Below are 25,206 nucleotides of genomic sequence, written 5' to 3'. Positions count from 1 at the left end.
TGAAGTCAGCTGCTGTTCAATACTCATGTTTAATTTTCCAAAAACGTTCCTTCACACCTCATCTGCAATGATATTCAGCATTTCCCTCCTCCAGGTCCTCACCTGAGCTTACTTCACTTCTCAGATACTATAAACAGTTTTACAAAGCTGCCTGCTCCCTTAGACTGTGAACTCTTCGCAAAGGAACTTTTTTGAAGGAAAAAAAAAAAGTGGTGCATGGAAAGCATGGAGCATTCAGTACGTACTGATGTAGCAGAGAAAGGCATAGTATATCTAAGGAGTTCAAGTTTATATGAGGGAGAACGGTGTACTGAAACCCCAATAAATGCAATCAAGGACCAAATTTAACCTTTTCTCCTAACTGAGGAGTAAGGCTTAGATATAGGGCACTTAGTTCCCCCAAGGTCCTCCCCTCCCCCGCCGTGCCCCCCCTCCATCGGGCTCCTCGCTTAGCGGGGAGCGTGCGTCTCCCTCTGCCTGCCACTCCCCCTGCTTGTGCTCTCTCTCTCTCTGACAAAGAATAAATCAAATCTTAAAAAGATATGCAGATACTACTTTGCCTTGGCCGCCCACATCTTTCCTGGGCTTATCCTGCCTTGGCAGGATCGAAATGGCAGGATTCTACAATTCCTGACTTCAGGAAGCAGTCCTTACTCATTTATTATATGCGTTAATAATTTGAGCCTCAGTTTCTTCATCTGTTAAATGAGAAGCATGATCTAACTGCAGGATTCCTGGGGCCCCTACCAGCTTGAACATTCTCTGCTCTTAAGGAAGACAGATGTCCCACTTCACCGAGCAACAGTATGGAACTTGGGTTTCCCTTTGCCTCTCTCAGCAACAGAACCCAAACTAGTCCATCTTGCCATCAGGATGAAAAAGGAGGACAAAGAGCCATCCAAGATGTTTCCATTGTATATAGGACTATAAAGAAATCTTTTGGAAGGGCAACTACTCAGCTTGGGCAAACACATTATGTTTTCTATGCGCAACGCTTGTGTAGAGAAAACTAGTTTGCAAGTTAAATTTTAATTGCCATGTTAAAGTAATGACCTCCTTTATTAATTAGGATTACATTGCAAGCAACAGAAAACCCAATTCTAAATGGCTTAATCTAAAAAAAAGAGAAAAAAATTTTAAAAAAGGAATTTTTGTTACTTACAAAACAATTCAGGATGGAACTGTTTTTAGGTGCTGAAAGGTGAGCCGTTTCCATGGAAGCCACAAGGTAGCATCCCAGTGGGGGAAGGGTAGAATGGATGGTGGCGGGGGCGGGGGGGGGGTGGCTAAAGGAAATGACATCTACTCATCTACTGCAGTCCCCCTTCATCCTGGGTTCACTTTCTGTGGTTTCAATTACCCACAGTCAACAACAGTCCAGAAGCAGATGATCTCCCTACTGTCATCAGATGGTCAAAAGCAACCAATCGCCAAATCACAACGCCTATGTCAGTCCCCTCACCAGAGGCACTTTATCAGCTCACATGAATCACAAGAAGGGTTGTGTACAGTACATTAAGATTTTGAGCGACATACCACATTCCCAGAACTTTTATTATAGTTTATTGTGACCACTGTTCTATTTTATTACTAGTTATATGGTTAATCTCTTACTAAGCCTAATTTATAAATTAAACTTTGTCATAGGTAGGGATGTTTAGGAAAAAATACAGCATATACAGGGCTTGGTACTATTTGTGGTTTCCGGCATCCATTGGGGGTCGTGAAATGTATCCAAGAGAGGAATGTATCCAAGAGAGGAATGTATCCAAGATAAGGTGGAGGGGGGGACTAGTGTACCACCATTTGCAATTGTTTACCCATGTTTTTTTCCTCTTTCCCCTTATTATAGAAATGTATTACCTTCCAAATGGGTTCACTGCCATTTTTTTTCCCTCCACACACTTGCAAGTAAATGCTCTACCTGAATCAGCTTAAATGCACATGCTCAACATTTAGATAATTAAAAGTTCGCCCTCCTTTTCAGATTGATTTTCCTTCTAAATCTCCCTGGATTTATTAGACAACATGTGAGAAATCAAAAAGTTCTCATTCTCTTAGGCTGTCCTCCTGTTAAGACGAGATGATGCTCTGACTTATGTAAACTTGGGTCTATGTTTGTAACCTTCCTCTCTGCTGTGATACCAAGTCAACATAAGAATAATTTGCTCAGTAACACACTCTAGGACAAGGTCTTCAGCCTTAATAATTGCAAAGTCACAATTTGCTCTTTGCAAGGCCATTCGAAATAACACAAAGGCCACCCATTGGCAGATGAATGTTTGACAAATCTTGGGAGTAAACACAGGGCACTGTTTACACAGACTTGGCATTTTAAATATTCTTCTTACCTTGTAAGAATAGAAGGTGATCCCATATTGTCAACTTGGAGAGAGTTTCCTTTCTTTCTAACAGTTCTAACCCAGGCAAAGTAGAGTATAGAACTGGCACGTGTGGAGGCTGGAGCCAGTCTATCCAGTTCCAGATCGTCTTGGGGAGTCTACATGACCTTAGGCACCTCTCCATGCCTCAACTTTCCCAACTGTAAAATGGGGATATTAAGAGTAACATCTGGTCTGTTACAGGGACTAAAGGACGCCACAGGCATTTCGTGCCCAGGGAGTGCTCAGGATATTAAATGCTTGACAGATCTGCAAGGCTTGGTGGAGTACTCGAGGAAGAATCGTCCTGCCCAGAAGGACAACGGTGTCCCTTTTGGGAAACACAAGGTCTCCAATCTCTAACCTGTTAGATGCCCTGGGGTCATCCAGCCAGTGTGAACACATCCAAAATATGTGGAGCTCATGGCCTCCCAAGGCATTGCGCTCCACTCTTGCCTAGTTCGAAATACTAGACAGTTCTTCCTTATACTGAGGCAATATCTGTCCTCTGGTCTTCGTTCTGCCTGCCATAGCCTACAAAATAATTTGTCTGTTTGGCTAAATGAAAACTGAAATTTGCCATTCCTCAAAACCAATATAAAATATTTACAAATTATTATGTCAGCGTTGTGGCTCTAAGGAGCACCAGATGTTTCTATTAACAGTGGATCTGTCATTTCATGGTCTGTCTTTCTCGTTCAATAAAAAAGGATACTAAAGCACCACAGCTCAGAGGGGCTGCATCCACATTCACCCACAGGGAAATGCAGCTTTCCCTAATGGGATATTAAATATCTCCTCAACTAGATTCTCATTAACGACCAGCCTCCTGATTAATGAGTAGCTCAGCCATGCCAAAGCACTAACTCCAGGTCCAACGATGCGTTACCTTTACCTTACATGTTCAAGATCTGCACGAGTAACACGAAATCTCAGTAACGGAATTATGGATGAGAGCAATGTGACATCTTTGCTTTTTCCCTAAAGTCAGCAGAGGCTGGGAAAGGCCCAAATCAGAGTCAAAGAGCACGTCTACTCTGTTAGGGTTGAAAATGTGTGTTATTTGAAAAGCAATGGAACAAAGTGCCCGGGCCTGCTTCCTTTATGGGGTTTTGTACTTTTTATTGAATTCTAGCAAATAAAAAAGTGCCCAAATCATAAGCCAGTTTTAATGGTGAAATCCTTCAAACTCGCAGAGAAAAGCTAGTTCTCATGCACATTAACGTTCTGCGGTGTTAATTAAAACTGGAAAACTATCCGGACGCCTGGGCGGCTCAGTCGGTTAAGCAGCTGCCTTCAGCTTGGGTTGTGATCCCAGGGTCCTGGGATCAGAGTCCCACATCTGGGGGGGCTCCCTGCTCGGCGGGGAGTCTGCTTCTCCCCCTCCCTCTGCCTGCCGCTCCCCCTGCTTGTGCTAGCTCCCGCTCTCTCTCTCTCTCTCTCTGACAAATAAATAAATAAATAAATCTAAAAAAAAAAGGAAAGCTATCCAAATTAACTTTACGAATTGACCGTAATACCAAAACCTTCTAAGAACAGGATCAGACAGAGGGCAAGGAAGACATACAGTTGGAAAGCAAGAAAGAGAAATAGAGAAGGAGAATATATTGGCTAATATCAGTTGAATAGCTTTTAAAGACTCATGATAAAATAGTAATAACAATTTCCACACTTTACTGACCACTAAATAGATGCCACTTCCCAAGTGAAACTTATGTACATTGTTATGTACATTACATTCATTATTTATCCTAAGTCTATTCATGGGGTAGATATCATTATCCCCGTATTACAGAGGAGAAAATTAAAGTACTAAAGTAACTAGCCCATCATCACATTTTAAGTGATAAAGCTGAGATTAAAACTAAATTCTTATCCCAAAGCTTTGGCTCTTATCCACTATTTTCATGGAACAGAAAACAAAATTCAAGAAACTATTTATCAAAATTTATTGCCAACTAATAGTTTTTTTTTTCCACAAATGCAAAGAGAATTTACGGATCATTTTCAGAAAAATCTAACATGTTTAATATTATAAATACAACAAGTCAGAAAGGTCACATAAATAAAAGCAATACTTGAAGTAATTTAACAGAATTTAAAATTCCTTCTCTCTGAGAAATGTTTAGGAATTGGAAATACGATCTTAAGAAAAAAAGTATCTCATAGCATACTTAAACTATGCTCACTAAAACTGGGCATAAAATAAAGATGTTCACAATCCTATACTGACTTTTATTACTGGTCTGAAAATTCTGACCAGTGTTGTAAGATAGAAATCAGAAATAAGAGGTCTAATTTTTAGAAAGAAGGGAAAAATATATATATAATTGCATTCAGTCAAAACTATTAGTTCTCTAGAAAACTCTGGAGAATTAACTGAAAACCTATTAGCATTCACAAGACAGTTCAATAAAAAGATTGGATGCAAGATAAACATACAAAAATCAATAGCTGTCCTGTAGATCAGTGATAACCAGCTAGAAGATCTAATGGAAAATATTGGAAAAACTCAATAAGTTTGTGTCTTTCAGTCATTAACTGTAGTAGAAGTCAACAATCCTTTCTTCAGGGAAGGGTTCTTTTTAGGATAACCATTTTTTAAAGTTATGGTAATAGTTGTGATGTTTATAAGAGCAGACATTACTTTCAAGAAATGACTTTATATTTTCCTAGGAGAAGAAAAGGAAAGATCTAACAATGAACTTTTTAAAAACCCCTTTTAGTACAATTGCTGAAATCAGAGTGCAGGATTCTTACCGTATTAAGTACCCATTTAAAAATTACTGAAATAATTATAGTTACAATGTTTTGTGAATGAGGGTCCCAGAGTCCTTCATAAAGGTTAAAATAAATTATGGACTTGGTTTACTTTAGCTAAGTACAATCGCCATTTTTGCCCTGTGCAGGAGAACTTCCAAAATCTAAGGCCATTTGAAGACCTTCTGGTGGTGTGTTTCAAACCTTTTTTTAAAATACTTCTTTTCATTCATGCAAAGATAACGTTCTCATTTTTCCATCAACATGGGTTCCTTTCATATAAGTCCACCACGCTTTTATATTGGTTTACTGGAGGCTTGCATGAGCATTAATTTAAAATTCTAGGATACAGAAGTGCTGAATTACTATACTGTAAACCTGAAACTAATAAAACACTGTATGTTCGAATTAATTAATTAATTAAAAATTAAAAACAAAAGCAAGCAAACAAAAAATCTAGGATACAGGGAGGTAGTTCCTAAAGAAAACATTGCAAACGGAAGCCTGAATGCTCAAATATTACTTTCAGCTTCACTTCTTTTGTTGGCACCTCCTTAGAAAACAGAGTAATGAAATCTCAATTTCTCCCATTAGTTAATTAGCCACCTTTGCATCTTAAGTAATAGAAGCATTATACTGTTAATTACCTACAAGTCCACTCTCAAAAATCAGTGACTGTTTTTTTTTTCCTTATGCATAGATTTGCACAAGCCTTAAAAAAAAAAAAAAAAAGAAACCTATAAAACACTCTACACACAGGCTAAATGTTACAAAATGGAGTGCTCTAACAGCTGAAGGTGAGTTCAGTCAACTAGTGCCCTTCTATTGATCTCTTATTCCTCCCAACACTTTTCTTCTAATCCTCTCCATAATTACATGAACTGCTACAGCTTTCTCGAAGCTGTCAATGCCTCCCGCATCCGTTTTCAAATGACCAGCGAAGACGCAGTCTGGGCACTAGATCAAACTGTCAATGTTCCCAACTCGGCAATGAACAATCCTCTTGAAATCTCCTGGCACATCTGTCAAGGGCCTCCTAGGGTTCTTCAAAACTCTTCCCCCTCTGAAGAGAGTAAGAAGGATGGAGGGGCCAGAAAGGTATTGATCCGGTCTTTTAACATGCTAATTTGCCTGGAGGATGCTCCAGTCATTGCCAAGCTGGACGCTTCAAAAGGAAACTGTTTTTTCAAAGTGGAGATGTCTTTTTCAAACACTTAGAACTGAAAACAAATGAACCCAAGCATCAAGTTCACAGTGCAACGTGAGGGAGTCTGGCCAATTAGAAATGGGAGAACTCATGTAGAGAAAGGGGTTCTAAAATTAACTGATGACAGCAAGAAGTTGGAAAGTTTGAAACCTAGTTTAAACTTTGAAAGCCTGTGTGTGCATCACAACCAGGTAGGAAATAGTCTATTGGATCGCCTGCCTTAATCCTGGGGAGAAAAATTAAGACCTATGTAATGAAACTGATGTAACACATTAGTAACACTGATATTGATGAATGCTTGGACGTCTCCGTAAGTGACAAAAATGGAAAATAAAATTGATTGTTCATTTAATTACACCTCTAACTGGCAACACACCATTAAGACGAGAAAAAGGCAGAGGGAGCTGTAGCAACATTATTAAGGTATCTTTGTCTACTACCGCCTTTGTCATTGGTTTATTATTTCATCAATGAAACATACAGCACAGATAAGACCACAGGACACCATTAAGTGTGCAACGATGGTGAAGTATTCCCATATTAAGTTTGCAGAATTAACTCATCCAAAGCAATGATCTGCTCACAGTTTTCAGGTCGTGTATTTCTGTGGGATATCCTGAATGGTTAGCAATGGAAAATACCCTATCAAAGAGACAGCGGTGCTCCTAATGATAGCTGGGAAGCTTGGCATCTTAAATCAGGGACGTTCTTAAGGACAAAAGCCCATGAGAACTGCATTCCTCACTGAGCTGTCTTAACTGATCATGAGGTTGGCCCATATTTACCTGCCATGGTATTATGGGAGGAAATCAGTATTCTGTTAACCTCTGACCGCTGGGATCTGAAGCAGACAAAGGACCAATCTGGAGTCCTGGGAGAACAGAGCCAAATGTCAAACAGCAGGGAAGCGATTGTTCCGGAAACATTTGGCATGGGCACAGCCAGCTTCATTGGGGCAAACTGCTATTCACGGAAACAAGCCATGAAGAGATAACGCCACAAAATATGAACAAAATGGAACCTTTTCTGCCTTGCTTCTCAATTGTTAGCTTTATGGGACATCATGCTGAACAGTATGAAAAAAATCCAATTTGCTTTGAAGCGCGTTAGTCTGTCTAACATCCTAATTATTGTTTACATTGCCATTTGCCTTCTATTAAGAATTGAATAATTACCCAGCACTTCATAGTTTAAAAATACAAGCAAACAGGATTATCTGGGTAATTAAGAAACTGTACTTTAGCTTTGTACTGCTGCGGAAAATATCTGTACACTTAGGGGAAATGATAATTATCAATCAACTTACTTCAAATGGTATTTTAAGGATTTTGAGCAATTTGAGATCTGTAACTTATTAAGAAGAGGTTAGTAAGATCACCTTTGAGAAGTGTGGGGCTGTTTAAATCCATCCTTAGAAACAAGAGCCAGATAAGCAGCTGAATTTTCTCATCCACTAATGACACCAGAGAACACAACAAGTACAGAGCCTTCTGCTGTTCTTTAATCCCTAATAATCCATCCCAAATGGACTTTGAACAGCATCATCAAACTTTGTCAGACCATGTGGAGCTAACCCAAAGCTCTTCCACATTTCGATGTTGTTTTAGCTGACCTGCCTCCACTTAATTACACTGCAAAGTCAGGCTATGCGCCCATGTTCTGCCCTGTGAAATGAGCTTGAACTCAAAACTAACTGAACTTCAAAAATGTTTCATGCAAAGTCCTTCTCTTCTACTTTATAGAATGCATATGATCATGGGCTTCTGAAGATAGCGCTGTGGCCAAGCAGGGTGAAGTCTGTGGTGTCAACATATGCAGTGAGCTTGCATTTCCATTCTAGGGGAATAAAGCGAAGGTTATTAGGTCAATTTGGAGACACTGGGTGGGATGCGAAGACCGAACTCAGAAGGCGACGTTCAACCCCAAGTGAATGCACATACGGAAGAAGGAACAGAATTATAGTCAATAACGCCTTTTAAAGAAATTTATCTGGGACATAAGCGAAGATAAGGGCTTTTAATTGTGAGTCTAGATACAAAGACCGAGGTACTCATTCATCCATGTAGAAACAGATGAAAATACCAACAGTGATCTTGAGTTATAAGCTTTCAGTATGTATTTGTTGAAGGAATGAATGGATTCCAGCCCACGAGTGACCTGAAGCCTATTTTTGGAACTTCCTGAGGTCTGACAATTCCTTTTCAAAGAATTTTATCTTTTTGCTTTACAACTTTTTTAAGCCCTTTGTTGGGACACTTCTAAACATTCCTCGCATAATCTGAATAGTGCCATCTCCTACCTCTCAGAAAGAAGTGCAAGATCCCAGCTGAAGCTGTCACTAAACAGACAAGCAAAAGGAGTCACCAAAACTAGGTTACTTTCCAAAGGTCAAAATAAAATGAGCAGCAGGAGCTTGGGTTGTTTTTCAAGGGGCAAGGGACCCGGGGAGCGACAACCAGCCACCCAGAGGTGGGAGGTGGGGGGTGAGGGGGTGCACAAAAAGAGCCCAGTGCAAACAGTCCACTCTACGCCCCTGCCCCCAATCTCTGGAAGCATTCAAATCAAAACCGAATTAATTTGCATGGTGTCTAAATCATTGGGTTCTGCATAAACAGAAGGAGATTTTGGCTGGAGTTTCCAAAGGAAGCCCTCACTGCCTTTGTGCGAGGGGGAAATGGGTGTGCTGTTTTGCATGAGGGCGCATACAGAATATGCAAATGAAGACTCCGCAGCCTGGAAATGCAACCCTAGGCAGACAGCTGACGACCCGCATTCACCCAGAAAACGCTCGGCGTCTCCAAAGGGAGTTGTAAGCGGTTCCGACAGGATTGTTTCCCAAGAAGCCGAAACAGACCCTGAATATTCATAAAATGTCCATTTAGTCATGGGACTAGTAATTACTCTTCGGATCAAGAAATGGAGTGACCTCACCTGCTCTCCTCCCCAAAAACAGCTCAGAGGTACCAGCTGTAAGGCACGCAATAAAAAAGGTTTTGTGCCCGAAGTGAAAAAGATACAGTCTCTCAGGGTCCAGGGGACAGCTGAGACCTTCTTTAATCATGCCTTCTCACAAGGACAATAAAACTAAAGAGCGCAGGGCCACCTTCTTGGACACAGATAAACAGCTTTAAAAGGCTAAAAGCTACAAATTGCTGTCTAAGTTTATAGAAACATCTAAAAGGTTGAATAAATAAAAGGCCATTCTTCTAAGCTACCTTCATCTCCCAGATTCTGAAAGTTTTCAGAACTTTCTTATTTCATTTTAATTTTTAACTATCTGCAGCAAGACAGACATGCACCCGACCTATCTGCCAGAGAAACTAAAACGCTGATGGTCTCACGGCCCCTCTACACTCTGAGGATGCCAAAATGCTTTTGTTTATCTGCCTTAAAACTGTCAATATTTACCAAAAGAAATGGAAATTGAGAAATTTTACAAGTAATTATTTATTAATGCACTTTAAAAAAAATCAATGGTTGCCCATCACGTTTACATAACTAACATGTTAATGAAAAAATAACTATTTTCCCAAAATACAATTCTTTTTAAGAGTGATACTTTTTTCTTTTTTTTTGCAAATCTCTTTAATGTGTGTTTTAATAGAGGACAGCTGGATTCTCCTATTTGCTTCTGTATTCAATCTGATGAGATATCACACATCAGGAAGCCTCTAGAAAATGCCACTCATGAAAAAAAGAGAGGTAATAGGCAAAAGATAGCTAAGTATTAACTAAGAAAAGTTTTGACCTTGCAGACCACAGCAAAGGGTCGTGGGGAATCCAGATAGAACACACTTGGAGAACACTGCACTGGGGCGGGCAGTAACATCGAGAACAGAGGATCTAATCAATGCATGTAAGATCAGCCATTTCATACCACCTCCTACCCTTGCTTATGTAACATCATCCCTCTCCCCGCCCCCCCAAACAAAAACAAAAACAAAAAAACTTCTACTCTGGAACCTAAATGAACTGCTTTCATTGTTGGACAGACACTGGTCCAATAACCCATCAACATATTTCTACCTAACAACAATAAAATTAACAATAACCACTTCCACTAAGTGCTTAATGATTCTAGACACTGTGCGAAACCCTCTCCTCCAAACATACATACTTATGTGTGTGTATCATACATAACATACTATTACCACCAATTTGCATTTGTGAACTTGAGGTTAAGTTAGTATCCATGATCACACAACTGGTTAAGTAGCACAAGTAGAAACTGAACCCAAGTCTCAAACTCCAAAAACAGGTCTTAGCTATTTTATACTAATAACTCTGTTAACCCATGCACTGTGGAGATTTGTGAAAGTTCAGGCATAGAGATGAATCATAAACACGATGAAAAGAGTTAGGACCCAACTGAAGTAGGAATTATAAATTCAGACCTCATTAATGCATCAGTCACATGCAAAGATTTTGATATCATCTTGACTCCGTGAAACATTACTCCACCAACTAAATATTTAATATGAAACAGGCCACAGTTGCTTATGCATTTATTTATTCATTCATTCAATGAACATTTAATGAGACCCCCACTATGCTCTGTAATCGTCACTGGGGTTACTTGTCTGATTATAACACGCTGCACTTCTTCACATACATGCTCACGGTAAGAAAGTTTGCTAAGTTCACTTGTCCAAGATAAAGCCAGGAAAGTCACAGAGCTAGCCTAATCATTCGATTTTTTAAGAAAACTTGTACATGTTTGATTCATAAATTAAAGTGTTTGTTTAAAAATATTGCCGGGAAAAACTAAGGAACCTAAATATCTACCACGGAGGGAAAAATTATAGACTTCATACTACAGAATATTAATTATCCATTATGAAGGATGAAGAAGAGTGATATCCTCTAACATGGAATGATGTCCATGATAAACAGTCAAGTGTCATAAAAACAAGATGATAATTAAGAGGATGATTCTGGGAGAATATTTGGGTTGTCTGACAAATTATAAAGAGTGCTAACTCATAAAAAGTTGAAGAGGTTGAAGCCGTTCTTTGGTAATGTGAAATTCATCAATTAAATGGGGGGGGGGGGGACCTAAACCCGAAGTAGTCAAGTTCAATGATAGGAAAGTCAAACTTCTATCACGACCACCTCTGCTTTGCACAGTAAGCAGTAACTGAAAAGCCATTTACTCAGTCTTTTCCAAAGACTCAAGTCTTCACAGAATAATGATGTCTTAATTCATTTTTGAAAGGTAGGAGGAAGCCTAGTTAGACTAAAATAAGTCATCAAATCTTAAATACTATATTCAAAAGTCCCTCACTGAGAGCATTCCTATGTGATGCTTTGGTGCACCCAAAATAGAGACCACTCCATAATTCACACTCACAAAAGAACCCTGGTCACACGAAGAAGGGGAAGAAAAAAAAGGATAACTGAAAAAGCACAATAATTAAACCCTGCTCTTCTTGTATATAAAGAATTGTGTCTTTCAATGATCACAGCCAGGCTTCAAAGCTGGAGATAAAAGCAGCCATGTGATTCAAGCAATTGATTCTTAAAGACATGATTCAAAGGTAGAAAAAAAATTTCAAAGGTGGAAAGGATATGAAGCAGCATCTCTCTGAACCATATTTTAAATGCTTCCTTTCCAGTACTTCTTTCTCCTAAGATCTTTCTAGAGTAGAGTGGGAAAAACAAAGTAATTTTTCTTTTTTTTTTTTTAATGTAAATCTCTCCCTCTTTTCAGAGCCCAAATTTGAAATATTTCTGTTATGGCCATCAAAGCCTTTCTATCTTGTTCTTTCTCATAAGAGCTTTTACTGATACCTTTTGCTGATATGAAGGCATCATATATTAATGAAATATAATATTAGGTCCTGGATATGTATGACCCGAAACAATCTACAGCAACAATGTGTCTTTCAGCCAGGCTTGATTCCTATGGAGCTTAACATTGTCACCGTTGTGATTCTTTGGCTTAAAGAGTGACTCCAGAAGAATGCCTTCTTTCTAGCAGTATAAGCAGTGCTTATTAATATTTCACAAAGAGTAAATCTGTGACTTCCCTTTCATTTTTCAGCTTTTTAATTAAGCAGAAAACATGTTAATAAAGAATCTTTTCCTCTCTTGGTCTGTTTAATCTTTCTGAAGTAATGAAAACTACCCTCTAAAACATTTGCACCATTTCCTCACTGGGGGGTATATGTGGGGGGCAGGGGGGGAGGTGGCAATGCCGGGGTCTGAGGTATATTTTCAATTTCCTCCAACAGTCTGAGGAGACTTGGTCACGAGACTAACTAGAGCAGTGACTTATCCTCTGCAGCCAATCACTGGGCAAGTTCAAACTCTGCTGAGGCCAGCCAGCCATGCATTCTCCTGACAACAGATGAGTGGCTATTACTACTCTTTGTTGTCCAAGGAGACGGAGCCAAATCATTTCAGAACATGTTATTCAAGAGCAGAATGAACTTGCAGCTGCTTCAGAGGGCAAGCCCGCCATCACCTCTTGACACTTTTGACATAGCTCTCCATCCTTCGCCTCCATTAGCATGTACTGCTTGGAGGTAAGAAAGCCAAGAGGAAGTGTCGCTCTGTCCCCGAGGTCCCTTGAGGATTCCGGCAGCTGACGAGGGTTAGATTCAAACAACAGCACATCCCAGGCCCCCACCCACCCTGGCCATTTTTGCCCAAGGATCCTTTGTCAAACATGTAAGATCTTAATCCATCTTCACTCTGACCTCCCAGACCCCAAGGAAGATGGATGAGGAAGTGAGTGACCTTTCACCTGTTCTATTCGGCCTGCAACAGTAGGCCCACTGAAAAGACAATTGGGGAGGAACCTGCTGCCACAGTTCTGAAGACTTGCCAGTTCCCCTTTTTATCCCTTCTTAAGCTCTCTTTGCGCCCTGGCCTTTCTTGTCCCGCCCCCAAATCATTTTCTCTCACTCAAAGGAAAGTTCGCTTTCTGACAGGGGAGAAATAAAATGACACTCTCCAAATATTATTTTCAACATGAAGTGTAAAAACAGACATTATTCTTTGTTAGGGCAGGGGCAATTCTTCTGTCCTATCTTTAGCTTTGACTTCCAAGAGGGGCTGGGAGATGGATGAACTTCTCTTTCGCTTGTTCAACTCAATACCCTTAAAAGTCCACAGCTACGACTGTGAGAAGGACAGAGTTATCAAAGAATTGCTAGCATTGACATTGGTTTAATGCTTAGGATCTGAAAGGTGACTTCTACTAATCTTACATCACTGTGTCCTCATGGCAAGACTGTAAGCTAAGTACAATTATTTTCAACCCATTTTATAGATGAAGAAACCAAAGCTCAGAGGGCTTAAGAAACATGCTCAAGGTCATAGAGTTAGTTACAGTGACCACACTGAGACACATTTCTTTGTCTCTGTGTTCTTTCTGCTCTACCTGGATGCTTCCCAGTAATGACGTCAAGGATGGAGGTGACCATTTTTATTACTCCTAAGATTTTTACAGTCTTGAGTCATCTTTAAAAAGTCTCACTGAGGTTTGGAGTTGAAGAATCTTGCCATTCAAGTTTTTCCTTCCTCCCTAAATTCATCAGCAATGCCTACCTGGTAGTATTAAGAACAAACAAATAAACAAAGGGCAAGATTTTGTTCAAAATTGTCTTCTTGAAAGAGTTAGTCATTTTATGAGCAGCAAAGAAAATACCTGGGTAGCCAGAGTGAGAACAATGAAGATTCTAAAAAACGGCCTCAATCAACCTCCCCTTCCGTTAAATATCTGGCCTTGTGTTAGGAACAGTTAGCTTAGAAACGGATTGATTCTAAAACATGGAGCCCCACCCCTTCCATGAACCATATGATTAACTGGATTCCCAAGATTATTTCCATAAAGCAAACCACTAAAATGTTCAGTTGGCTTTACATTCACTTCCCCCTCCATCTTTTTCTCTTCTTCTTCTAATTTGGGTTGTAAAAATGTCAAGGAGTTTCACAGTGTAGCAATGTATGAGTTACGGGGCTCTACAACAATTGAAAATCAATGACATTAGATACAGAGATATACTAATGCCGGAGCAGGAAATGGAAAGACAATGGTGTTCTCTCTCTCTCTCTTTTTTTTTTTAATACATATAAGAACCTTGACATGTGAAGACGTGCAAGTCCTCTCTTACAAAAATCGAAAAGGCAGAATAATTTACTCTAAAGTGTGATTCCGTGTCATTGCCCTGTTCATGTCACTGTACCTGCTATGATGACTGCAATTTAGGTGCCAATAACAATGCACTCACGTATGTTCTCATACTGATACCAGGATAGGTTTTGGGGTTTCAATTTGGTACAGCTTATCCAGTAGTTGCTAAGTCAAGAGCTAACACAATGATTAAGAAATTAATCTTTGCAAACAACAACAACAAAAAACAACTTTAAATTCCAACTTTAAAATTTTCGAATTCATGAGCTTACCTTTTTACTCTGAGTCAACAGACAAGGTAGCCAACCTTTATTGTTTTATTTGCGATGAATTTACAACATTCCTTGTTAGCTACTCCTGGAAATAACTAGCAAATCAAGAATGACACTGTAAAACAGTATATACAATAAAAGGGAAAAATGCACAACCTATGACATCAAATTACCAAAAATGCAACTTTCTTCAGGTTATAACTGTTAATTTCCCGTCAGTCGAGTGGATTGTCCCATAGTTAATCCTACCCTGTCATTAAGATGGTTGAAATGCCAGACAAATTGTTTGGCAGTCGGTTATTTCGGGGTCTTTAATCACCAAATCAGATGAACCATGTGGCAATCAGTCTACAGCTCAACAATCACCCTGAGAAAAGATTAATCGGATCTGTTCCATAAGTCGAGACCAGAGTTACACTGTTTAGTAGTAACCATAGTGAGATTGGCGGCAGTAGACTATTGATAAGCCCTAAAAATAAACACCACGCAAAAAATAACAACCTTGGGATAACTGATTTTTTTAAGCCCTAATCCACACACCACACGAGCAATCCATATAAGTTTGAACTCTTCTCATCTCTTACTCGGAAGCAAAGCTGCTACAAAGAAAAATATTTTACCAACTCCCCAGAAAGGGGAAATAAGAGAAGAAAGAATTGCATACACTCCACTGCAGGTAAGGGAAAAAAAATCACCTTAGTAATGTGATAAGTAGTAATTAGCATGATACAAAAGTCTAGATTTCTTCAAAAACTCAATAACCAAAATGGATCACAATTTACTCTTGCCTCTGACCACACAGATCAAATAAGACTCTCACTAGCTCTTTATCACCTCCTCGGGGAAATCAAGAGGTCTTTCATCAAGATTAATGTCACTTGCAGACCCTATCAATGGGAGCTCAGTGGAACAGAATGCACTTGAAACTTTGTCACTCCACTTCGTTGGGCCACGTCTACACAGCCCCATGAGGCAGGACAAACTACTTTCTTCACACAGCTCGATTTTAATCAGCAGGCGGGATTTGCAAGACTGGAATCCTACTTTCACATTTAAGTCGTTCACGTACATATATATACCACAAGAGATATTTACCATCTTTGCCATTTTACCAAGTCTGTAGCCAGGGAAAACTAGAGTTCAAAAATGTGTCTGCCCTCTTTAAGTAAGGATCAATCAAGTCTGTTTCTTCAGCTTGTTCATTTACATCTCAGAGGGCACGTCAAGCCGGTTCAGATCTAAGTGCCTGTTAGCAAATGTGTTTGGCCTTCTGCTGATTACACAGCATCATTTATTTTGTCAGTATTAGAAACGTCTTAGCCTTACCACCTGGAGCTATAGCATTTACTCATTAGACCCCTCTGTCCCACCATGTCCCACAGGGGCTGCTAATTACTGGCTTTACTCCATTTAGTCTCATCTCTGATTTAATTATGTGCACTAAGCCCTAATGAAAAGTACAATATGGCTCTTCTTACCTTGGCATTCTCCATTCCGCTCTTCATGCCCAGCATTGCATAGGCAGTTGCCAATGGGTACCAGCCATTCACCATCTGCCCCACAGTACATTTTTGGCACATCCTTCTCTTCTGAGTTGTTGACACAGGAGCCTCGAACTTCCACCAGGGAAGACGTATCAGCCCCTGTGATGGTGTCTGGAAACTGGGCTAGATTGCGAACGGTGAGCGGACACTTCTTATAGAACACACGGACTGAGACCAGGGCAATGCAGGCCCCCACATCCTGAAAAGCCAGATAAAACCCCTTTTTGCTCAGGGGCCCTACATCCCGGATCTCGGTGTTCAGCTTCATGATTCTGTCACCAATGTCCACTTGGGTGAAGCTCTCATCAGCCGCAATGGTGTCAATCTTGGCAAACTGGCTCTCTCGGATAAAACGCTCTTTGTCGTTGTCTGATTCATAGTAGTAGAGGTTAAACGTCTCCTTGCAAGTCCCCATGACACCCGGAAGACTGTTGCAGTCTCTCAAGGTGAACTTGATCTCAATGTACACCCTCTGAGCCCCCTCCCGGGTGATCCAATCAGTTCGTAGCCAGTTATTCTGGCTAGGTTCCATTACGTTGCACACTTGGTAGGTTCGGATTGGTGTATTTTTTTCATCCATTATACTCACTTCCTCCCACTGCAAAGATCCAAAGGAAATGTATCAATTACAAAATGTCATCATGCGATGACTTGTCAATTCTATTTTACCCTCAGAGGACAGTGATGATTTTTGTTTCAGGGAGGAAGAAAACTACTGAGAACCAACCCTCACTAACAAAACATCTTATGGGAGATAAGACAATATTTTACTGGGGAGGTGTTTTTTTTTGTTTTGTTTTTGTGGTTGTTTCATTCTTTTGCCTAAAATCCAGAGGCTTGGGGAGATATTTTGCTTATGAGTTCCCAGCAGTTCCTTATGGTGGTCTAACAACCTCAGATTCACCTATTACAACAACTACAATTTCAAGTGGCAACAGTTCAAATTTACTCATAAATGAAAAACCAGTATGTGTATTGTTTCAACAACTGAGCAGAGACCTGCAAATTAAGAGCAGGAAGAAAGAAGCTTGCCAAAGGAAGACAATTATCCGTTAATTAGTGGTGCTCCTGTCAGAACTTTGCTCTCTAATACCTAAAAAAGTGTCATTTTTTTTTTTTTTTTTGGCACTGTCACTATTCTTTAAAGGGGTAAAGAAAATCTCACTCTTCTGGTTTTGGTAATCCTGGGAAGACAGAGAGTAAACTTTATGGTTGGATTTCTCAAATCCACTGTTATTTATAACAATTAAACACTTTTCCAGAGCTGTATATTCTTATTTTTAAAACATATACCATAAGTAAACAAGAACGCACACATGCTTTGTTTCTAAATATTCTGTGGATATTGAAAATAAAATAGTAGGTGGTGTTTATGATTCAAAGCCCAAGAAAATTAAAGGAGGATGGTAGGGTTTTCTTTGCAATCTACTTCCTAACATAAAGATTCTAACGGTGGGACAATCTGAACTCAGTGTGACTGGAGTAGTAAAAAACTCTCTCGCCACAGCTTTTAAAAATAATCCTAAAAGCAGCAAGATTGTTTGGGGGGGGCTCAGGCCAGTAGGCAGCCTCCAATTCTTCACAAGTTTCTACAGTAATGCATTTATATAGATCTGGTATAAATCAGCTTAAGTATCTAACACATGAATATAATTAGAAGGAAAAAAGATAGTTAAAAAAAATTCATATTCTATAATAGCTCCACTTAAAGCTCCATTCAATCCAATGAAGTACGTAGAACCATAATGTATCTTTTAACGGGTTTTCCATCTGTGCATTGGAAAACTATTAATGGATGGAAATGTTACTATGTGAAGGGCCATACTGCATAAAATTCTGTATCGCTTTCATCTGCTACCATTATGAAAGTTGGAACTGGGAGGGAAAAGTGCCCTGTGGTGATTAAAATTTCTTTTTATCCGCTAAGCAATAAATCACCAGTAATTTACTTATTTGGGGGAAATTCATGTTAATCCAAAAATAGATCTCCACCTTCAAAAAAATACCCTACTCAGCATGCTTCTCATTTCAGAACAAAGGGAATATGGAAAAACACATTTCTCAATGTAAATGAAAGCTCACAGGGATATCTCCACAGAGTTCATACAGGAGAGTTTGGGTCTAATGTGAATTTCCCAGCCTGAACTTAATTGTCTAAACACATTGATCAATTCGCCAGAACAATGACAAAGCTCACCTTATTTTTTGTATTTTACAATCAGTGTCAGAAACACAATATGCTCCTTTAAATGAACACTGCCAAGAGATTAGATTTTTTTGCTACAATGTTGCCATCAGGAGCCATTACTTTCTATTATTCTTATGTTCTGCTTAGTTGTTCTTACAGAAAAAAAGACAACACTGAGTTGTCGCTGACTATATTTCATTATTTTACTTTGTGGTACTGTCAAGTAAATTTTGTTTCTTTTTAAAAATAACAGTAACAACAAATAAATGTCATTACTTATTGACAAAACCATGACCCCAAGTTTCCAGCCAAGAAAGATGTGAATCATCCTAACTCTAAGTAGAAATTTCAGAATAACCGAAAGACACAAATGTGCTTTTATCTTCAGCTGGAAAGAACTTTTTAAAGCTAATCCATCCATACTAGGTAGATAATCTAATTCATCCCTTCATTCTAAGCCTGAAAAAGTCTCCTTTAATTACAAAATCTATAGATTAATGAAAATTTATAATCTGGCACATAATTTCTCAATGGCTACTATATATTTTGGAATGACTATTTCTATTATACATAAATAAAATTTCATTTCTCACCCCTCACAGTGAGTCCCTAAAATATTACACCCACCACATTTAAGGAAAGAAAGATGCTACATTCTACATTCAGAAGTCTACATTCAGCCCATAGAAAAGTTCTGGGTTGGACACAATCAGCTATATACGTATGGTATTATTTTAAGAGACCTCAAGACGAAAGTTTTGTGTTTATAAAAAGCAAGCAGGTGTTCTTTCGGCAGTTTCGGGTGGGTGTGGGATATGGGATGTCTACAGAATATTAAGTTGCAGTAAAAGCTTTCCAGAAACTAGACAGACCATAGACTGTGCTCAAAAATGTATCACTCCTTGCTTTTATACAGGTCACACGTATATTTAGTGTAACAAGTCAGGTCCCAAATCATACTGGATGCATTCTCCCTTCAAACTTGAGAGCAGCCCGTAAGAAAAATAAGATTCATTAAATTTTTAAAGTACTGATACCTTCCATCTTCAATTTTGCTAGCAGTTCTAATACACTGAACCTACAGAGCTTTACTCCTGGTGTAGCCTGGGAAAGCCTCCCTGAATCAGTGACCTTTCCAGGGTATAGGATTAACAAGAGTCTGACTCTCACAAGATAAAGCTGTACCTTTCTTCACATTCAAAGGACGAGGGCAATTGCCTGCAATCAGCAGTGAATACAGCTTGTCTACACTGCCAGAGGCCTGCCAATCACTCTCCCTCCTTTTAAAAAATGGTTTTGAGGGCCGACTAGAATTTTTCAGCAGAGATCCAACCAACTGCAGTCAAGTTCAGGCAGAAAAACAGGAAGGTAAGGCAAATGTCCGTTTTATTTCACATGGATCCCAAAACCTGTTTTGGAAAAAGACGGCCTAACATTCTCCATTTTCATGACAACTTCCTTGCCTTATTTTTAAAACCCTTTCTCTTTTATAACAGTTTCTGTGCATCTTTACTGTTTTGATCCCTTATTGTTGATTCAGTGGACAGGTGGGAAGCACCATACTGGGGGCTGGTATTCCAATCTTCCCCTGCTAAAGATGCCTTGTCTTTCACCTCCACTGCTCTCAATCAACTGATTCAGTCACAGATTATCAAGCATATAAAGGCAGAATGATCTTAATTTTTAAAGGATTTGAGAGTTCCTTAAATTTGGCAGAAGTCGGAGTTACATGTTATACTGATTTTTTCCCAAGCCGATTCATTCCGACCTGTTTTGAAGGGTGGAGGGGGGAGAATGTGGCCATTGACCTGTATTCTCTGAATCTTCAGAAGGAGGCAGTGAAGGCACATTTCAGAAGAAATGAACAGTGATGCGCTCTCTCATACTTTCTATTTTAGCTTCCCCTTTCCCAAAGGCTCAAGATTCCAAATACATAAACTTTTTTACATTCAGCACCAATAGCACAAAAGCCTGGGTTTTTTTTCTGTATATATTGTGCCCCTGGCAGAAGCTCATAGGGTTTCCTCACAGTGTGCAAGAGAGCTGCAGTTGATTTAAGGCTGTGAGATTTAAGGTTGTGAGAGGTAAGGACGTGCCCCTCCCCCGCCCCTATTGCCTATGCATGGAACTAAACTTGTGCCTGGTACAATCAGAAATGTTCTCTCCCCTGGTATCTTTATTTATTCATTTTCCTCATCTGGAAACAGAACAATTGCTCTAAAATTAACCCTGTCAGGTCTTCACGGCCATCACAGTAATAGGCACAAATTCTAATTTGGTCCCTGGATCGTATTTCTTGTCGGTATTTTAGTTTTAAATAGGCATCTAAGTCTATGCCTCCACCAATCTCCTAATTTTGAAACCCTTTCTGCCCTTTTGGTTTCTAGTTCTTCCATGACAGAGCTATCCAAAGGGAGTATAGGATTTCTCCAACAAAGCGTAATTCACTTCACAGGCCATGGCGGAAATCTGACCCCCTCACCACAATCAACAAGAATCAAGCCATTAGGACTCTCAGAAAGTTGCTAATCACTCCTTTTTACCCTTTGGATCAGAGAGCAACTCGGAACTTACCCCTCCTTCCAGAGGGCTCGCTATCCACCCAAGTTCTCCCTGAACAGATCTGGAATCCAATAAGGTAACTGCAAGAAAACAAAGGAAAATGGATTAATTTCCAATTGCAAAAAAGCCAATACTACAAAAACCATTTGCCTGAGCGTTTCCATATGTTCTGGGGGTGTGCATATCCAACTCTGATCAAAACCTAAACTCAGTCTCACTTATGTAAATAATCATTACTTACTTGATCTTCTCCCCTCTTTAAATCTGCACATTCTTATTTATTTAACTTGCTTAGCATTTAAAATTCCATCCCAGGCCTGAGCTGATTCATTTTCTAAAAAGGATGAATAGAGAATCTCACGTACAATTCAAAAAATAAATATATCTATGTAGGGCAGCTACACTCCAGAGCAAAATCAGCATTCATCTCTGTCTGGTATCTACTAGAGTTATTTGTTTTTGCAAGTTTCAGATGACCACATAACTCATCATCATGGTGACAGAACCACAAGTGAATTCTAACAGAGTATTCAAAGGGTCATGAAAAGGCTCTCTCCTCTACAATTTCTTTTTTCCCTCCCCCACCAAATAAAGAGGCCCCGGATGTGGTATCCGCTGCTTTTTTAAAATATCCAAGTTTCAAAGGGGGTAATGGCAGACCTGTAGAATTTAGGATGCTAACACACTGGAATACTCTCTTCCCCAGGTCTTTTGGAGGACAACCAGAGACTCGTCCTCAGCCTAGGAGGAAATCACTGGTTTGAATTTTAGGTGAAGGAGTGCAGCCTAATAGATTTAGTGTTTGTGCTTCACCTAAGCGTGTGTGTCAAAGCTCAGGAACAGGGAAGCCGGCTACAGAGCTGCTATCCCCCACCCAGGCTGGAACTGTCCTAGGCACCGAGGACATTTTAAAGGACACAATGGATTCCTAACCTCTCCACATTCTCTTTCCCACCGAGATCTGCAGGCCTGGGGGTCGAAAGGCCCATCTCAAAGGAACCACTGGGTTATTAATTTGATCAGTGAGGCTGGCTCTTTAGGCTGGAGGAGGGGTGGGAATGGGGAGCCCTCATCCTTGCTCCTGGGCATTCCGACTCTCCATCTCACCCCTAGGCCCCTGAATTCTGCCCACCTTCCCTCATTCCATCCCCAAGTCAAAGGAGTTAAAAACAGCTGCTTTCTCCTGGTTTTCCCGAGGAGCCTGAATTCCTAGGGTCTCTTAATTATTTTAAAATGTAGAGCCTTCCCTGGGTCGCTCCCGCCCGGAGTTGCGCCCCCCCCCCTCATTCCCTCTTCTTGGTCCCTAGAGAAAAGCCCGCTACATCCATTTGGATTTATGTAAGGTGGATTAGGGACACAAAGGGAACAATAAGACCCAATTTACAAAAAAAGGGAGGGAGTAGAAAGGGAGGGTAAAAGGGAGAAAAGGAAACGTGATGGGAATAAAAAGCAACAAAATGAATTAATTTTTAGGGGGGAGGAGGGGCCGGAGGGGGGGAAACACTCCCCCCCTCTTCGTTCTACATCAGCCTACAGCTCCATCAACATCGGTTTTGTCTAACGCTCCCAAGTTTTCCTTCCAAAAGAAAAGGCAAGAAAGGGGAGGGGGAAAAAAGGAAAAAAGAAAGAAAGAAAAAGAAAAGAAAAAAAGAAAAGAAAATCTCCGTTACGTCTGGAGCCAGAGAGGTCTCGAGGGACGTCCTAACAAGTGTGCGAAGTAGTCGGGAGAAAGCGAGATCCATGATTCCACTAAAAGGAATGACCCTGGGGACCGAGGAACCGCAGCGACCGAGATGGCACCAGAAGTCAGTTAAGAAGAAGGGAGGAGATCGAGAGGGTGGGAGAGCGCCGCTTTCGTCCCAAACAGTGTCTGCCGGCAGGTGTGTGAATCTCTCCCAGCCTCCTTCTGGCGAGCTCTGGGTACCGGCTGCCCAGCCAAGGCTAAGTTGGTTTTTGGCTCCCTCCTTCGGAACAGGGAAAATGATAGATAGCGCAGGGATGCACGGACGGATTCTGGAGAGATGGACGCCTGAATAGATGGATGGATGGATAGATGGATGGGGGAGGGCGCGGGACGGGGGTTCTGTGAAAGAGTCGACGAGACCGGTGCAAGGCTAGATGCACGCTGACTCGAGCACAAGCAGCCCCGAACAGAGGCGCACGCTATCAGGGTACTCACGCACAGGCACACAATCGTCCGCGTCCACGCGGGCACCCGCGCACCCACATACACACATTTGCGCGCGCGCGCGTACACACACAGACTCACGCTGACACACACACACACACACATACACACACACATTCAATTCGCCTTTCTCTGAGATCATCAGAAACTAAATGATCAACACCCACCTCCCCTACACAGAAACAGACACAATCTTTCCAGCACGTCCGAAGAGACGCGCAGAAAACAGCACCCAGACGGGTCCAGTCGGTCCCGCGCGTTCCATCCAAACTAACCCAGTGTATAGTTCTGGGGGCAAAAAGCAAAAACTACTACGTTCAACTTGCCAGCGGGTCCCCAGGTCTGAGGGGTGATCTGAAGAGAGTGAGGCCCCGTAGGCCAGCGATCGCACACCCGGAGCGCGAGGCCCAGCGGGGAGAAAGGTGTCTGACGCCGGGTGCTACAGAAACCAGGTCACTGGCGACCTGCGAGCGGCGCCACGGCCGCTGTGCAGCCGAGGCCCCGCAGCCGGGTCCCGGGAAGCCCAGGGCTCGGGAAACTTTGCAGAAACCTTGAGCTCCAAGGCTTTCGCAGGAACCCGGGAGTACCAAACACTCACTTAGATCCAGGCTTCCGTTCCCCCCTTGACCGGGGCTGGGTTGGGAGCGGTGATAGGGAACGCTACGTCCAAATAATTTATTATTATTTTTTGTTTGTTTGTTTAGTCCTGGCGTTGGCTCTAGTGTATCCCCTGGGGCTCCTGGAGCCGGCCTCGCCCGCGGATGCTGATAAACTTTGTCCTTCCGCTACAAACTTGGGTAGCCCAGCCGAATGCAGGGTCACCGCCCGGGAAAGGCTGCCCGGCAGCTTCCCCACTCCCCTTCGCGGATCCTCTCGTCCGGGGCCCCTTCTCCGGAGTCGGGGCGCACCGCTCACGCCGGGATCCCCTCACACCTTCCGGCCTTGCGCTCCCGGGGGCCATTCACCCGCAGATCCACCTCTCTGCCCGGGACCACAGAAGGACCGCCTCGGTCTTACCTTCATTCGCGGGGTACACCCTAGAACCGGTGACAGCGTCGCAAATCCCAAAGAGAAACGAAAAGAGGACGAAATAGAAAATCCCAGCCATGGTTCGCCGGTGCCAACGCTGCTCCTGCCGCTTCTATCCCAGTGGAATAAATGCTTAAGTTAGGAGTGCAGCAGGCTGAAGACATTGCCAAGGGGGTGGGCCCAGCCCGTGACGTTCACCCGCCAGTCCGGGGCCCACGGCCAATAGTGGCGCAGACGGGACAGCGCAGCCCCGCCCCACTGAGCAGAGCCCGCCCCGAGGCCCCGCCCCCTCCGGCCTCGGTGGGGCGCGCGGTCTCCCGCGGCCTCTGGGGCCCAGCTCTGCGGGGTTCCTCCCCCCGCCGGAGGGAGACGGCGTGGTCCCCGGACCTCATCTCAGGGGTCCAGCCCTAGGGCAGCGGAAGGAGCTTCGAAGACTGAATTGACTGGGGGGAATCCGAGGAAGATTGGCAACCCCCTCCCTCCCCGGGCCCCCCCCCCCCCCGCCACGGGCGGTTTGAGATAGAGGAAAAGGTTCTTTTACTGCAATAAAATAAGTATAAAGTTGACCTGCCTCTTTGCTGTTGCTCTTTTCTGAGGGTCGAAGCGTTCGCGTCTCGCGCGCGGGGGCTGGCGCACCGCCTCTGCCACCCTCAGCTACCTTGCCCTGTTTGTGTCTTTATGGCGCATCTCCAAATGAAATGCTCTTTGGGGGAGTTCTGTGGTTTGATTATGTCTTTCTTCCCTGGTTCCCCAGTTGCCTGGAAAGCAGGGACCTAATCGGTCCCCAAAGTCCAGGGCCTCTCCCGGCGGGAGGCAAGGCTCAGCCACAGTCTCCAGAGACGGAACCAGTGACTTTCTAGCAACGGAGAAGAACCCTCTGGTTGCACCTCGCGTTCACGCAGCGCGTCTCTTCCCGGCCCCGGGACAGGACTTCC

General features: G+C 41.9%; 1 protein-coding gene across 12 annotated transcripts in view; it reads right to left on the bottom strand.

Annotated features, from left to right (window-relative positions):
* Positions 1 to 24,428, bottom strand: part of EPHA4 (EPH receptor A4) — a 136,480-nt gene extending 112,052 nt beyond the window's left edge. For 5 of the 12 annotated variants that reach the window (XM_081813513.1, XM_081813512.1, XM_081813516.1 and 2 more), the window contains exons 1-3: positions 24,260 to 24,427; positions 21,067 to 21,134; positions 16,239 to 16,902 (exon numbers count right to left, since the gene is read on the bottom strand). In XM_081813513.1, the coding sequence (XP_081669639.1) occupies positions 16,239 to 16,902; positions 21,067 to 21,134; positions 24,260 to 24,350 (823 nt within the window). In that variant the 5' untranslated portion in view covers positions 24,351 to 24,427. Of the gene's footprint in view, positions 1 to 1,141; positions 8,185 to 16,238; positions 16,903 to 21,066; positions 21,135 to 23,840; positions 23,935 to 24,259 lie in introns of those variants that run through there. The other 7 variants (XM_031039309.2, XM_031039313.2, XM_081813519.1 and 4 more) reach the window with 4 other exon arrangements.
* Positions 24,429 to 25,206: the final 778 nt, after the last annotated feature.

Source organism: Leptonychotes weddellii, chromosome 3, assembly GCF_054177405.1.
Source record: "Leptonychotes weddellii isolate Sample4059 chromosome 3, ASM5417740v2, whole genome shotgun sequence".
Classification (NCBI taxonomy): domain Eukaryota; kingdom Metazoa; phylum Chordata; class Mammalia; order Carnivora; family Phocidae; genus Leptonychotes; species Leptonychotes weddellii.
The sequence above is the reverse complement of the archived record's forward strand: the minus strand, read 5'-3'. Positions and strand labels throughout refer to the sequence as shown.